At 49.2% G+C, this 17,405-nt stretch overlaps 1 protein-coding gene across 1 annotated transcript in view; it reads left to right on the top strand.

Annotated features, from left to right (window-relative positions):
- Positions 1-7,249: 7,249 nt before the first annotated feature.
- Positions 7,250-17,405, top strand: part of LOC307238729 (gamma-enolase) — a gene marked incomplete at both ends in the record, with an annotated part of 10,903 nt that continues 747 nt past the window's right edge. The window contains 11 exons of the mRNA XM_080011843.1: positions 7,250-7,334; positions 7,831-7,926; positions 8,302-8,360; positions 9,120-9,189; positions 11,445-11,578; positions 11,844-11,935; positions 13,796-13,926; positions 14,081-14,278; positions 14,698-14,899; positions 15,921-16,029; positions 16,166-16,224. Coding sequence (XP_079867969.1) covers positions 7,250-7,334; positions 7,831-7,926; positions 8,302-8,360; positions 9,120-9,189; positions 11,445-11,578; positions 11,844-11,935; positions 13,796-13,926; positions 14,081-14,278; positions 14,698-14,899; positions 15,921-16,029; positions 16,166-16,224 — 1,235 coding nt within the window. The remainder of the gene's footprint in view (positions 7,335-7,830; positions 7,927-8,301; positions 8,361-9,119; positions 9,190-11,444; positions 11,579-11,843; positions 11,936-13,795; positions 13,927-14,080; positions 14,279-14,697; positions 14,900-15,920; positions 16,030-16,165; positions 16,225-17,405) is intronic.

Raw genomic sequence — 17,405 nt, 5'->3', positions numbered from 1 at the left:
GTCACCCGGTCAACACCCTTCACTAGCTCAAGACCCGTCACTGGCTCAACATCCGTCACTAGGTCAACGCCCGTCACCCGGTCAATGATGTGATGAGCAACGTGATGAGTGATGCGATGAGCGGCGTGATGTGATGAGCGACGTGATGTGATGAGCGACGCGATGAGCGACGTGATGAGCGATGTGATGAGCGACGTGATGTGATGAGCAACGTGATGCGATGAGCGACGTGATGAGCGACGTGATGTGATGAGCGACGTGATGTGATGAGCGACGTGATGAGCGACGTGATGTGATGAGCGACGTGATGTGGTGAGCGATGTGATGAGCGACCTGATGTGATGAGCGACCTGATGTGATGAGCGACATGATGAGATGAGCGACGTGATGTGATGAGCGACGTGATGAGCGACGTGATGTGATGAGCAACGTGATGCGATGAGCGACGTGATGAGCGACGTGATGTGATGAGCGACGTGATGAGCGACGTGATGTGATGAGCGACGTGATGTGGTGAGCGATGTGATGAGCGACCTGATGTGATGAGCGACCTGATGTGATGAGCGACATGATGAGATGAGCGACGTGATGTGATGAGCGACGTGATGAGCGACGCGATGAGCGACGTGATGTGATGAGCTACGTGATGAGCGACGTGATGTGATGAGCGACGTAATGCGATGAGCAACGTGATGAGATGAGCAACGTGATGAGATGAGCGACGTGATGAGTGACGCGATGTGATTAGCGACGTGATGAGCGACGCGATGAGCGATGTGATGTGATATGATGTGATGAGCGACGTGATGTGGTGAGCGATGTGATGAGCGACCTGATGTGATGAGCGACCTGATGTGATGAGCGACATGATGAGATGAGCGACGTGATGTGATGAGCGACGTGATGAGCGACGCGATGAGCGACGTGATGTGATGAGCTACGTGATGAGCGACGTGATGTGATGAGCGACGTAATGCGATGAGCAACGTGATGAGATGAGCAACGTGATGAGATGAGCGACGTGATGAGTGACGCGATGTGATTAGCGACGTGATGAGCGACGCGATGAGCGACGCGATGAGCGATGTGATGTGATATGATGTGATGAGCGACGTGATGTGGTGAGCGATGTGATGAGCGACCTGATGTGATGAGCGACCTGATGTGATGAGCGACATGATGAGATGAGCGACGTGATGTGATGAGCGACGTGATGAGCGACGTAATGCGATGAGCAACGTGATGAGATGAGCGACGTGATGAGTGACACGATGGGATTAGCGACGTGATGAGCGATGTGATGTGATATGATGTGATGAGCGACGTGATGTGGTGAGCGAAGTGATGAGCGACCTGATGTGATGAGCGACCTGATGTGATGAGCGACATGATGAGATGAGCGACGTGATGTGATGAGCGACGTGATGAGCGACGCGATGAGCGACGTGATGTGATGAGCTACGTGATGAGCGACGTGATGTGATGAGCGACGTAATGCGATGAGCAACGTGATGAGATGAGCGACGTGATGAGTGACGCGATGTGATTAGCGACGTGATGAGCGACGCGATGAGCGATGTGATGTGATATGATGTGATGAGCGACGTGATGTGATGAGCAACGTGATGCGATGAGCGACGTGATGAGCAACGTGATGTGATGAGCGACGGGATGTGATAAGCGACATGATGTGATGAGCGACGTGATGAGATGAGCGACGTGATGTGATGAGCGACGTGATGAGCGACGCGATGTGATGAGCGACATGATGTGATGAGCGACGTGATGAGATGAGCGACGTGATGTGATGAGCGACGTGATGAGCGACGCGATGTGATGAGCGACGTGATGTGATGAGCGATGTCATGAGCAACGTGATGTGATGAGCAAAGTGATGAGCGACGTGATGTGATGAGCGACGTGATGTGATGAGCGATGTGATGTGCTACGTGATGTGATGAGCGACGTGATGTGATGAGCGACGTGATGAGCAACGCGATGAGCGGCGTGATGTGATTAGCGATGTGATGTGATGAGCAACGTGATGTGATGAGCGACGTGATGTGATGAGCAACGTGATGCGATGAGCGACGTGATGAGCGACGTGATGTGATGAGCGACTTGATGTGATGAGCGACGTGATGTGATGAGCGATGTGATGAGCGACCTGATGTGATGAGCGACGTGATGTGATGAGCGATGTGATGAGATGAGCGCCGTGATGTGATGAATGACGTGATGTAATGAGCGACGTGATGAGCTACGCGATGAGCAACATGATGTGATGAGCGACGTGATGAGCGACGTGATGTGATAAGCGATGTGATGTGATGAGCGACGCGATGAGCGACGTGATGAGCGACGTGATGTGATGAGCGACTTTATGTGATGAGCGACGTGATGTGATGACTGTGTGATGAGCGACCTGATGTGATGAGCGACGTGAGGAGATGAGCAACGTGATGTGATGAGTGACGTGATGTAATGAGTGACGTGATGAGCGACGCGATGAGCAACATGATGTGATGAGCGACGTGATGAGCGACGTGATGTGATGGGCGACGTGATGTGATGAGCGACGTAATGCGTTGAGGGACGTGATGTGATGAGCGACGTGGTGAGCAACGCGATGTGATGAGCGATGTGATGTGATGAGCGAAGTGATGAGAGACGTGATATGATGAGCGACGTGATGTGATGAGCTATGTGATGTGATGAGCGACGCGATGTGATGAGCGACGTGATGAGCGACGCGATGTGATGAGCGATGTGATGTGATGAGCGAAGTGATGAGAGACGTGATATGATGAGCGACGTGATGTGATGAGCTATGTGATGTGATGAGCTACGTGATGTGATGAGCAACGTGATGTGATGAGTGACGTGATGAGCGACGTGATGTGATGAGCGACGTGATATAATGAGCGACGTGACGTGATGAGCGACGTGACGTGATGAGTGACGCGATGAGCGACGTGATGTGATGAGCAACGTGATGTGATGAGCGGCGCAATAAGCGACGTGATGGGATGAGCGACCTGATGTGATGAGCGACGCGATGTGATGAGCGACGTTATGTGATGAGCGACGTGATGTGAGGAGCGATGTGATGTGATGAGCAACGCGATGAACGACGTGATGTGATGAGCGACTTGATGTGATGAGCGACGTGATGTGATGAGCTACGTGATGTGATGAGCGGCGTGATGTGATGAGCGACGTGATGTGATGAGCGACATGATGTGATGAGCGACTTGATGTGATGAGCAACGTGATGCGGTGAGCGACGTGATGAGCGACCTGATGAGATGTTATCCCAGTCCTACCTCCCTCTCTCCCTCTCTAACCCTCTTGCTCCCTCCCTCCCCCTCTCCCCTGGTGATGAGGTGATGCTGCAGCTCGGCAGCATCAGGCCTCTCCTCTATAAACTATTCATCGTGGCTCAGAGCGGAGTCGCGTAGAGATGCTGCAGCTCCTTCCTGCATCTTCTTGCAGCGCTGCACCAGCAGAATATCAATGAGGGGGAGAGGGGGAGGGTTCAGAGCGGGCGGAGGGCTGGTCCGTCCCGATGGCTCTGGTGCTCTGGATGTTCAGCTCGGACTCCCTTTGTCCCGGAAAGGTCCGCGGAGAACATCAACTTCATAGAGTCAATAAGGGACGTACACGTGTCAGGATCACAATCTGTTTCTCCAACGTAGAACCTCAAATATGAGGAGTTTGTTGTGGTAAGGAAAAGTCCAAAACAAACAAAAATACTCAACTCTACATAATATCCAAATGCAGGGTACAGATTCTAGGTATCGGTATAGTATAATATTACTTATTACTATGTAATTACTACATTATTACGGTGTCTGCAACGTAGTCGTACAATTCCCAACTGAACCAAATTAATGGAGAGTCGGAAAATTGAACGGGTCTTTTTAGCGAGTGATTCGTCACGAACTGACTCCCAAAGAACAGTCCAACCTTTCTTGGCTTCTTGTCTGGATGCTGGGATGCAGACGCACGGAGACAACGAACTGCAAAGTGGAGCGATGTTCGGGCTGTTTTAGATTAAAGCTGAGAGTCTGGCGTCATCGAAACACCCCTTCTCTCCGCGGTGGTTGGCAACGTGGGGTCCGGGGACCCTCGGGGGGGTCCTTTGGGAGGTTCCATGCGGGGGGTCCCCAGCAGAAAAATGGTGAACAGCGAAATTTGATTTTATGTCATTTCCAATGAAATGATCAAACTGAGGATCCTGGATGTGGAGAGAGTTGAGAATTGTCGGGCGGAGCCAAGATATGTGTCGGCTTAAGTCACCACGGGAAGGGCTCGCGTTAGGTGGAGGGAACGTCAACGAACTGCCTCATCAGAGGCCCATACTGGTCGGAAAGACACGTCCTTGGCCGTCCTTCACCTTTGCCTTCTGCTTTACATCAACGTCTCTGTTAGTCACAGCGGAATAAATCGAACCCATCCGTCCCGAACGGTTCAGGGACGGTGGCGTTGCCGTGGTTTAACTCCAGAGGGAGGGACACAAGGTCACTCCAGACGAAATGAACCACGTTGAGCGATGATGCCTTCATGTCCCGTGGGACACGTCACACTTCCGTACAGGATGTTGTTTTCTCTGAATGCATGAGCTACGCAGATAGATGCTCGTTTGTGTTGTGCATTGAGAGAGAGACAGAGGGAGAGGATGTGAAATACAGAAACCTTACACCCTCAAAAACCATTTTCGACACAGCCAGGTCATGCTTTTGGACAAACCGACGAAAATATTGGGGCTGCACTGCGGACCTACTCGAAGTGACTGCGCGGCGGCCCTGAAGCCCCGCCCCACGCTGACAGAGATGAGCTGAGCTCCCGAAGCCCTGGAGCCCCGCCCTGTTGAGCGGCTCGCTGTTCTCTTGTTTACTGAAAGTGTTTTAGAGCCCAAATTGCACCAAATTCCACACTGCACGACCTTGGGTCCCCAGCAACACACCAGCCAAGTGTGTAGTAGATCGGATGAACGGTTGTCGAGAAAACCAAGGGGCGGACGGACAGAGAGAGAGAGAGAGAGAATAGACAGTTATTCCATATTCAAAACAAAGTGCAAATGCTACACGTTGCTCCCAAATTGAGGATAAACAAGTCGGTGAAGTTTGTTCAGTTTAGGTTGTTCTGGCCCCATCCAGTCTCCACCTTCTCCTTCTGACCAGGCGGAGCATGGGTTCTCAACTGGTGGGTGCCAGTCTGAAGCTGGGTCACGGGTCCATCAACAGACCATGAATGTCTGGTGGGTTGCACCATCATCCCCATCACCACCATCACCACCATCACCACTATCATCACCATCATCACCATCATCACCATCGTCATCACCATAATCACCATCATCATCATCACCACCACCATCATCTCCATCACCACCATCACCACCATCATCACCATCACCACCATCACCACCATCATCACCGTCACCACCGTCATCACCATCACCACCGTCATCACCATCACCACCGTCATCACCATCACCACCATCATCTCCATCGTCACCATCACCACCATCATCACCATCATCACCATCATCACCATCACCACCATCATCACCATCACCACCATCATCACCATCATCACCATCACCACCATCACCACCATCACCACCATCATCCCTTGTCAGGTGAAACAAAACCTAAACAAATGGTTGGAGGTGGAGCGAACCGCTCGGGTTCAATTCTTAATATTTTTGTGTTGTTTTTGACGAAATGACTGAAGACAAATCTGGATCTTGAGGCTGAGATGTCTGCTCTGGAAAACACCTGGAGCTGAAGTGAAGTCTGTCTTTTCCCTTTTAATCTTCATTTTAGTGTCCGGCACGGCAGAGGCCCCCGTCAGTCCGGCGGTCGTGCTGGACGGGCGGAGCTTGGTGCTTTTCCAGACAACGTGGCCGTCCATCACGCAAAGCACAGGACGGAGGGAGTTGAATCCTACGAAAGAAAGTCCTTTGAGCTCGTCCGGGGAAGGAGGGTTCCCCTCTGTTGTTCCCTTGTTGTCATGGAAACGCATGCTGGGAAACCTGTGTCGGGGCCAGTTTAATCGAGTCACCGACGGATCCGTCCTCTGGGTTGATGAGTCGCTGGCTGTTCTTTGGCGGCGGCCGTCACAGTTTGGAGCAGAACATGGGCGGTGAAAGACGTCGTCAAGCCGTGTCCACGGGACGTGTCCACGATCTGAGCTGTTGGTCAACATGATGCGGCTTCCTGCAAAGGCAGATTCAAACACCTGTGGATTCCAACACCTCGCAGCCCGGGCCGCCGGACCGGACGCCGGACACCACGTCATGGTGAACTGCGGCCAAACTGGGTTCAGCGATGATCCCGGATGAAGCTTTGAAGCGATAATCAATCCGATGGAACCAACCCACCTGTCTTCATGTGCATCACACGACCTTCTGTCCGAGGCAGAACCGAGAAGCCAGAACCTCAAGGCCGTTCATCATGATGTCATGTTATATAAAATCCTCCCGCTAGTACACTTTTGATTTTTGCCCATTTTGGATGATGAGTTCTGCCTTTTCACAGGCAGAGAAGATAGACCACGTTTGAAATACGGAACCCATTCGGTTTCCCAGTCTCCATCCAACCAGATGGAGGCGATGAAGGCAGCGACCTTAGGACTGATGCATTGTGGGTCACGTCACTGAACGAGGTTGAAGGTTGAAGGACGGAAGCTACGGAAGCTTATGTCATTACACTACATATACGTATACTTGTATGTATATGTATGTGACAAATAAACATCTTAATATGTCATTACACTACATATACGTATACTTGTATGTATATGTATGTGACAAATAAACATCTTAATATGTCATTACACTACATATACGTATACTTGTATGTATATGTATGTGACAAATAAACATCTTAATATGTCATTACACTACATATACGTATACTTGTATGTATATGTATGTGACAAATAAACATCTTAATATGTCATTACACTACATATACGTATACTTGTATGTATATGTATGTGACAAATAAACATCTTAATATGTCATTACACTACATATACGTATACTTGTATATATATGTATGGAACAAATAAACATGTTGAATCTTGATTCTCTCTCTTTGTTCCATGATCCAGCTGTGACTGGAAGAAACCCTCCCCCAGGGCTTACGGGCATTGAGGTCCACGCGCTGCTTTCATAAACGCATTGAAATGAAACCTCATATCTAACGTGTCGCTCTCCCTCCTCCCCTCGTTCAGGATGTCCATCGTCAGCCTGGTCGCCAGGGAGATCTTGGACTCGCGGGGGAACCCCACGGTGGAGGTGGACCTGCGCACCGGGAAAGGTGACCGCCCGCGAGCCCGACTGGAAACACAGAGCAAGGAACAAGCCGCGACTTACACCCGAGGGGAAAATATCAAAGCGCGACGTGCGAAACGCTGGTTTGCGCTCGGAGGTGGTGTCCACTCCCACGACCTCCATACGACCTCCAAACGACCTCGGGAGGATTTGAGGATGACAAATACAAACGCAAATAAAACAGAACAATGACGATGTAGGAGTCCCCAAAACCACGGAGGCTATTTGCTGTCGTTTTCATGTTTTATCTTCCCTCTGCGTCGTCCCTTCCTTTCTTCTTCTCCGTCTCTTTTCATTCAATTGTTCTTTGTTTTTAACGCGTTTTGAAGAAATCTCCACGAAAGCGACGTGAAAGGAATCAAGAAACGATGACGCAGCAAAATCTAACAGACATTTGATACATTTCAATAACAACCAATCATTCAACAAAACAGGGAAGAAGCCACTGAAAGTCAAACTTTATTCTCCTCCCTCCCCCTCAGGTCTGTTCAGGGCAGCTGTCCCCAGTGGAGCCTCCACAGGAATCTATGAAGCTCTGGAGCTTCGAGATGGAGACAACAGTCGCTACAAGGGGAAAGGTACAGACAGAGAGACAGGCAGACAGACTGGCAGGCAGACAGGCAGACAGACTGAGAGACAAAAAGACAGAGACAGTCAGGCAGAGAGACAGACGTAGACACCGACAAACAGACAGACAGACAGAGAGACATTACATTTCACTGCATATATGTTTGAAAGTATGTATATGTATGTGACAAATAAAAAAATCTTGAATCTTGAATCTTGAAGAGTAAAACAAACAGAGAGACAGGCGGACAGATAGACAGAGAGACAGGCAGGCAGACAGACAGGCAGACAGAGAGACAGAGAGACAGACAGAGAGTTAGAGAGACAGGCAGACAGGCGTGTAGACAGATGTGTCTGTGTTTGATCATTTGACTTCTCCCTCTCAGGTGTTCTTAAGGCCGTCGGTCACATCAACAACACGTTGGCTCCTGCTCTCATCGCCTCGGTGAGTCTGGGTGGAGCTGTGTGCAGGTGGGAGGCGTTACCTGCTGGTAGTAGGGGTTATCTGGAGGTGGGAGGAGTCTGGGAGGAGAAATCTGCAGGTGGGAGGGGTTATCTAGAGGTGGGAGGAGTCTGGGGAATTTCTGGAAGCAGGAGGAGTTAAAGGGAGTGGGAGGGGCCTTTGTTTAAGGTAGGAGGGGTTATTTCAAGGAAGGCGGAGTCTGGGAGGAGAAATCTGCAGGTGGGAGGGGTTAGCTAGAGGTGGGGATGAGTCTGGGAGGAGTTATCTGGAGGTGGGAGGAGTCTGGGGATTTATCTGGGGGTAGGAGGCGTTAAAGGGAGTGGGAGGGGCCTTTGTTTAAGATAGGAGGAGTTATCTCAAGGAAGGCGGAGTCTGGGAGGAGAAATCTGCAGGTGGCAGGGTTATCTGGAGGTGGGAGGAGTTAACTGAAAGTGGGAGGAGTCTTGGTGGAGTTATCTGAAGGTGGGAGGGGTTATCTGGAGCAAGGAGGAGTCTGGGAGGGGTTTACTGAAGGTGGGAGGAGTCTAGGGGGGATTTATCTGGAGGTGGGGGGGAGTTAAATGGAGTGGGAGTGGACCTCCTTCCAGAGCGGCGACGGAACAGCAACATGACTTACAGACAACGCTCTCCAGACACTTTAGGATCATACGTGTTTGAGCTGCTTTGTCTGGTGTGTATATGGATGTTGTGTGTCTATACATATAACTACACACTCTTTACGTTGTTTGTGTGTGTGCACAGGGCATCAGTGTGGCGGAGCAGGAACAGTTGGACAACATGATGATTGAGATGGACGGCACAGAGAACAAATGTGAGTCACAAAACCAGAGAAAAGCAACTTTACTCAATGAGACAAATCAATTTGCCGTTTTGACGACAATCAAAGTATTGACTCGAGTTCTTGAAAGATCTATGAACGTGGAGTTTCCTCTGGGGAAGAACAAACACGCGGTCAGGTTTCCTTCCGTCCCGTGGTCGCCGTCAAAGTGAGTCCTGGGACGTCTGCGTCGATCCAGTCGGACACGTCACCGCGCCCTTGACCATTTGGTCCGAGTGAAAACAGGCGTTTGAGGCAATCTGGCTTCACGGTGCGTGAGTTTGAAGAAAGATACTTTTCCGCTGGCGTTCGCCACGTTATCCCGCTCATTACTCGTTCCTCCGACTTTGGGGATTATTTTATGACAGAGTGTGGAAAAATAAAGTGCAAACTTGTAAAAGCCGCCCAGCGTGGAAGCCACGACATCAGCATCCGTGCAGGGTAAAGTCCCTGGAGCTGGTCCTGACTCAGCGCTTTGCTCAAAGGCTTGTCAGAAGGAGGGGTTCCGCTGACACAATTTCTTCAGTTATTTACACGCTGCACCATCCAAGCTGTGGATGTGTCCAGAAGGCGCGGAGGGATTGTCCAGAAATGTCTCTCGACCCCGAGTGAAAGGGTCTCTGATGCTGGCCTACAGAGTGATTGCTGGGAATGCTCCCACCTACTTAAATGCTCTTGTAAGAGCACATGTTGCCCCCCGGATGCTGCGCTCGTCAAATGAGCGTCGCCTGGCTCTGCCGGCCGTACAACCACGGCAATCCAGGCTATTCTCATTTGTAGTTCCACGTTGGTGGAACGAGCTGCCAAAAATGACCAGAGCGGGGACCTCCCTCTCTGTCTTTAAGAAGCACTAAGACCCAGCTCTTCAGTGAGTACCTCCTCTCCTAACCTACAATTACTTAGCACTACTTAGCAGTATTTATTGTTACACTAATGTCTCTGTCGCAATGTAGCTTGAATGTTATTCTCCCTTTTAAGTCGCTTTGGATAAAAGCGTCTGATAAATGACTCAATATAATATATGTAATGTAATGTATAAAAAAAACGGAGGCACAGTAGTGTCCAAAGTTTCTGATGAGGGGATTTGAAGCCTCGAGCTTCACGCTCGCCACCATCTTACAGAGCATGGGGCCAAAGCTTTATAGATTTGGGCAGCGGGGCGGAGTCTTGTTGTGCTGAGGTGGAGAGTGAAACCACCAGACAAGGAAGGAGGAAGAAACGTCCACTTTGCTTAATTGCAAACAAAAGACCTGTCAATCAAGGCAACCACCGCCCAAAATATACCTCCAGTACGAGCCTTAAAATCTTCTTCAGAAAGAATAATATCAGAATCACGACCCAGACACCCATCAGAAGAAGTGAACTTCGATATTGAGTCCCGAAAGTCTTCAATATTAAAAGACAAAATATTGAGGAAGTTTCTTCTTTTTCCATTGACTTCCATTCACTGTGACATTTTCTGGAGCAGCACCTAGTGGCCATTAGAGGAACTGCAATTTAAAGCACTTTTGCCCTGGCTTCGCCATCCAGCCGGCATGGTTGCCACGAGGGACAAACCTGTGTCGTCGGGTCCATTTACAAGTTGCACTTTCCTGGTGGTTTGATTGACATCTCAGACAGACCAATGAGAGTGCAGCGGGGGGGGGCATATTAGCGCGATCCCTTTTTAACACCTTTCTCCTTCATCGATGAGAAGCGTGAAACAACATGAGTCCTCGCCATCAGGGGGAATCGGGATGGGAATCCCTGAATCTTCAGAGGAGCCATGACTTACTTTGTCAACATTGTCGTACAGGAGGGAATGTTAAGCGCGATGTTTGAGAGCTGGGTCTACGTCTGAAGTCTAAATGGCACAGCTTTAAACACGGCGTCTGCAGGTCCTGAATGACACGGCACGCACGCCTCTGCATTACCACTCCAACTGCAGAGACTTACATGGAATCAAATGTGCAATTCATCATTTTTCATCTGTTTCCCGGCAAACAAACAGCCACCGCAGACGGCAGGATGTAAACAAGCCGGACTGTTTGCGGGACTGATGTAATAGCTCCGGTTACATCTCACTCTGTGTCCAGGACAAACACGTCCACCCTTCGTTTGAACACCGATTTAATGGATTTTCTATTATTATTTTGTGATAATTCACTCGCGACTCTTCTTACAATTGGCAGCGCATATAGTTACCATATACATGTACACAAGTGATTGAGATCCCGTCTGCTTGAATGTCTCCCCCTCCCTCTAAACAGCTAAGTTTGGCGCAAATGCGATCCTGGGGGTGTCCCTGGTGCTCTGTAAGGCGGGCGCGGCAGAGAAGGGTGTCCCCCTGTACCGCCACATCGCAGACCTGGCCGGAAACACCGAGCTGGTGTTGCCAGTTCCTGTAAGATCCAATAGTAACTGGTCAGAATAACACAAAAAGTCATATTTAATGTGTGTGTGTGTGTGTGTGTCCTGTGCAGCTTTAACATGTCATGTGGAAAGTTTAAGAGCCATATGTTTTAAATTGTACTCACTAAACTTCCTCTCGATGCTGTTCTAATCTCCTTTCTTCTCACACTCCTCTCTTCTCCCGCTTTTTTCCCCCTTCGCCGCCGTTACTCTCCACCTCTTTTCTCCTCCGCTCCCACCCCATCCCCTGCGTTCAGGCCTTCAATGTGATAAATGGAGGTTCTCATGCAGGGAACAAGCTGGCCATGCAGGAGTTCATGGTGCTTCCTGTCGGAGCCGAGTCCTTCAAGTAAGAACTACTAAGAACTAGTAAGAACTAGAACTAACAAAGAAGAACCAATAGCGAAAAAAGCTGGAGGTACATTTCAAAATAAATATAAATTTTTGGACAAAAAGACGTCTTCAGAACAAACAAGATAAGAACAAACTGACACAGTGATCTGGGTTCTTGCTGTGTTCTCTGTGCAAGCCCCACAGGCGAACTTTGTCTTTCGACTTTGTCTCCCTCTGAGGGCTCCCTCTGAGGGCTCCCTCTGAGGGCTCCCTCTGAGGGCTCCCATGGTCGTGATTGGTCCAAATGCCGTTGCGTCAAGGACTTCAACCTCTCTTTCCGGGTCATTAAACCGCCTCCTTTTCCAGGGTCAACAAGCTTGTTTTTTCTGGAGCCGCCACATTCCAAGCATGTTTTAAAGATACCATATCTCCTCAAACATAAACACAAATAAAATAAAAAACGGTCAACAAGACTCAATCTGAATCAATGTGTGTGTTTTTTTTTCCCTCCTCCAGCGCTGCGCTGCGCTCTGTGCATCCTGTGCAGTTCCTATCCTGTTTTTACTGTGTTTTTATTTTAGATCTATTGTTTTTGTTCGTTTCTGCTTGTACGATATGAACATTTTAATCCAAGGGATATTCCGCCTTGGATCAGGCAGTGGATTGCATAATGGAGAGTGATCTCTGGTCCACTGTGCATCTCGGCCGTTCCTGTGTCTCCGAACAAAAACATAATATACGTTAATTTTAGACAAATTTCTTTTGATTGTGCTGGGTACTGTCAGTAGATTACATTGAGTTTGATTCCACTATTTTTTTATTTTATTGTTTTCATCTTTATTCAAAGCAAAGCCACTCCCACCTCCTCTCGCTGTCACGTTCACGCTTTCTTTCACCGCAGAGTTCTTATTGAGTTCATATTGAGCATCCTGCTAACAGTGTTCTGGGACATGTTCTCCGGTGGTTCTAACATATTTTGTTCTTGCATCTTTTAAGTTAACCTCCACCTTTAGAACTAAGAAGAACTGGAAACAACTAGGAAGAACTAATAATAACGAATAAGAACTAGAAAGAACTATAACTAAGTAGAACTAACTAAGAAGAACCAAGAACAAATAAGAAGTAGAAAGAACTATTAAGAACAAGAAAGAACCAAGAAGAACTAATAACAAATATAAAAATCGAGAAAGAACTACTTAAAACTAGAATAACTAAGAAGAACCAAGAAGAACTAGAAATAACTAGAAAAAACTAGAAAGAACTTATAAGAACAAGTAAGAATTAGTAAGAACTAGAAAGAACTAGTAAGATGTAGAAAGAAATGGGAAGAACCAAGAATAACTAGTAAAAACTAGTAAGAACTAGAAAGAACTAGTAAGATGTAAAAAAGAAATGGGAAGAACCAAGAATAACTAGTAATAACTAGTAAGAACTAGTAAGAAGTATACATTTCTAGAAAGAACTACTAAGAACTAGAAAGAACTAAAAAGAACCAAGAAGAACTAGAAATAACTAGAAAGAACTAGAAAGAACTGGTAAGAACTAGTATGAACTAGTAAGAAGTATGAAGAAGTGGGAGGAACAAAGAATAACTAGTAATAACTAAAAAGAAGTCGGAAGACGTAGGAAGAATAAAGAATAACTCGTAAGAACTGTTAAGTATAGATTGTTTGATTCTTCATCTTCTTGCGTACCTTCCCCTTCCCCCCTTTCTTTCCTTTCTTCCACCCTTACCCTCCTCACTTCTTGTCGTCCTTCTTCCCTCCACCTCTTCTCCATCTGCCCTTCGTCCTTGCCCTTTCACTACTTTCTTTCCTTCAACTCTTTCCTTTCTTCCTTCTCTTCTTTCCATCCTCCTCCATCCTTCCCTCCCCAGGGAGGCCCTGAGGATAGGGGCGGAGCTGTACCACACCCTGAAGGGGGTGATCCAAGAGAAGTACGGCCAGGACGCTACCAACGTGGGCGACGAGGGGGGGTTCGCCCCCAACATCCTGGAGAACAGCGAAGGTGAAGACTGAACCCTGGGGATGAATAAATCCATCCATCCATCCCTCCGTCCACCCAACCATCCAACCATCTCTTTTTATTTCCCTTATTGAACGTATAAATTCCTCTCTCTTTCTCCCTCCCTCCATCATCACTCCCTTTCCCCCACCTCCAGCTCTGGACCTCCTGCAGACAGCCATCGAAAAGGCGGGCTTCACCGACAAGGTGGTGGTGGGAATGGACGTGGCCGCCTCTGAGTTCTACCGCGAGGGAAGATACGACCTGGACTTCAAGTCCCTGCCGGACCCGGAGCGACACATCAGCGGAGAGGAGCTGGCGGACATCTACCAGGGCTTTGTCAACAACTACCCAGGTAGGAAGCACGACAACTACCCAGGTAGGAAGCACGACAACTACCCAGGTAGGGACCATGGCAGCTACCCAGGTAGGGGGCAACCAAGTTTCCCTCAATGTCTAACAAAATTTTTACAAAGAAATTAAAGCGGCAGAAAAAGGGTTGAGGTTGATTCAGGAAGACCTACAACGGGCAGTTGGGCTAGCTAGCTAGCTAGCTGCTAATACACAAGACATTGTGGTGGAGTGGAGAGCCACACAGGAATTTTCTTTGGCTGTTTTCTGACTAAAACTCTTAAAAAGCCACAGTTTTACTCAGGAAAACGACCCCGAAACCTCAGTCGATCACCCCCCCAAAATACACTCATTGCTTAAAAACAAAAGTTAAACGAACAATGTGTTGTGTGGACACTAATGTCCCCTGGCCCCCCGTCCCAGTGGTATCCATCGAGGACCCGTTCGACCAGGACGACTGGGAGGCGTGGTCCCGGCTCACGGCCCAGGTGGGGATCCAGGTGGTGGGGGATGACCTGACGGTGACCAACCCCAGGAGGATAGAGAAGGCTGCGGAGGAGCGCGCCTGCAACTGCCTGCTCCTCAAAGTCAACCAGATCGGCTCCGTCACCGAGGCCATCCAGGCGTAAGGCTGCACCCCCTGTGCTACTGCATGCTACATGCTACATGCTCATGCTATCGTCCAGGGTACTTTGGTAAATAGAACAGTGACAAGCCACGAGGTCTTGTAGACGCGACGTTTCCTTTCAGCATGTTGTCATGAGGTGTAACTTGTACCGATGCATTGTGTGAAACGCTCGCCGGCGTAGTGTGCAGTGTTTGGATACCGCGACATTCCACAGGACGCAGTACTTCATCCGAGTACTTCTCACACACACGTCCTATGGAGTGGAGCAGAGATGGTTTCGACTAAGTCTCACTGCTGCCCCCGACTGGTTTCTGGTTGAACAACTCTAAACCGCAGCGTCTGACACAGGAGACGAGCCTCCCGCTAAAGTACTTCTTTGATGTTTTTTGACATATTTCTAAGCAGACGTAGGTGACTTTCCTTTGTGCCAATATCCCCGTTGGCACGTCATATCTGGATAACATTTGATATAAAACGGGACGGTTCCAAAAATTTGAACTGGGGCAACCGGGCAAGTCCTCCGGTTAGAAGGTGCAGGCATCTCCATTTGGTTTTCCCTACACCATCGTGTTTTGATCAGAATATTGTCACAGTATTTTCTTGATTTCTTTACGTTTTCATCAATTCAGCCCAAGAATTCAAAATGGCCGCACTATCCAACGAGGGTCAGCGGGGGGCGGCGGCCTCGCTGTGCCTGGGGTCGCCCCCGGCTGACTGCAATGACCCTCAGGCCCTGCGCACACACACAAATAAAGAAAACACACATACACTGACAGCTCTAAGACGGCTGCTCATCCATCATGTCAGCCACGTTGACATTGAACTGAGACAGAATGTCACACCTTCAGGAGCATGTTTTGGATGGATGGAGGGATGGAGGGTGGAGGTATGGGTGGGAGAGGCAGAAGACGGCTTCATATGAAAATGTCATCAAAACTGTCATCAACCACAAAAACCGTGACTGTGATCAACATCCCATAATCTGATGGTGTGTGTGTCTGTGTGTGTGTGTGTGTAGCTGCAAGCTAGCGCAGGCTAACGGGTGGGGTGTGATGGTCAGTCATCGCTCTGGAGAGACGGAGGACACCTTCATCTCTGACCTGGTGGTTGGACTGTGCACGGGACAGGTACACACACACACACACACACACACACACACACACACACACACACACACACACACACACACACACACACACACACACACACACACACACTTACAGTCCTCTCTCTCTCTCTCTCTCTCTCTCTCTCTCTCTCTAGATAAAGACCGGAGCTCCTTGTAGATCTGAGAGACTCGCCAAGTACAATCAGCTCATGAGGTCAGTGAGGGACCTGTCTGTCTGTCTGTCTGTGTGTCTGCCCGTCCATCCTGTCTGTCTGTCTGTCGTTTGGCCCGTGTCTGTCTGTGTATCTGCCAGTCTGTCGTCCTGCCCGTCTGTCTGCCTGACTAGAGCCTGTTTCAAACGTTCCGTTTGTTTTTTTCACACATCGCGAGACTTGGCTTCAAGTCACATGACCCACAATCAGGTTGAGGGTTGAATTCCTCGCTGGATCCCGTGGAGGTCAAACCAATGAAGTGACAACGCGACGGGCGTAGCCGCCGACGGGCGTAGCCACCGCCTATAGCCACTCGTCCCTGTCGCGACTCACCCTGGTGCGTGTCGGGGTACAGCTGTCCTCACGGAGGCCGACATGGGGCGTCGCGGCGTCCGGCCGAAGATGCGGCGGGAGTTTCCCGGCGCGTGAGGCGCGTCGTGGACAGGAGTGTGGCGGCGATCCGGCGTGTTCTCCTCTCCGGTGGGACGGTCAACCAAACCGCTTGTATTTCGGGAGTTTGCGCCTTGAATCCCCTTCGTTAAAGTTGAAGGACGGTGACTCGGGAGTCCGGGCGCTTCCTCTCCACATCCGGTGTCTGGCGGCCGCCGCGGGTCCTGCGGGTTTGGTAAGCACCGGTCCGGGGCGCATCGCATCCTGCGCCCAAGCCCCCGCGGTCAGACCCTGCTCATGTCGGACGATGATGATGTCACAAAGCACCCTGCACCACCACCTCCGGTCCCTTCGCGCCACCTTCTCCAGTGCCCCTGCTCCGCGTACTTCCGGTTCCTTCCTTAAGAAAAACATTTTTTACTAACTCCTCCTGCGGATATAGTCCCATGTGGATCAAACTTAGACCACAGTATGTGTAGACTGCCCCAAATACAATTATTATTCATTCGTGTCCGTGGGTTTAAAGGTTTCTGAAGTGAATGATACTAGGACAACTACTACTAAGACTACGACTACTACTACTACTACTACTACTAATAATAATAATAAAAATAAGCAGCAATACACAGGGTCCAGTTTATTCATTTAAGGTATGTTAGTTTTTTGGTTTCTGTAAAATGCATCAAAATTGGCTTAATTTACAAACATCAAATGTCGTGGAGTTACTACCATGGTACTTTTTTTTATTCATATTGTGACTGGCCTGGAGGACTGGATTTTTTGGACAATGGAG

This window comes from Zeus faber, assembly GCF_960531495.2.
Source record: "Zeus faber genome assembly, chromosome: 1".
NCBI lineage: Eukaryota > Metazoa > Chordata > Actinopteri > Zeiformes > Zeidae > Zeus > Zeus faber.
Note: the sequence above shows the minus strand (reverse complement) of the source record. Positions and strands in the feature narration are given on the sequence as shown.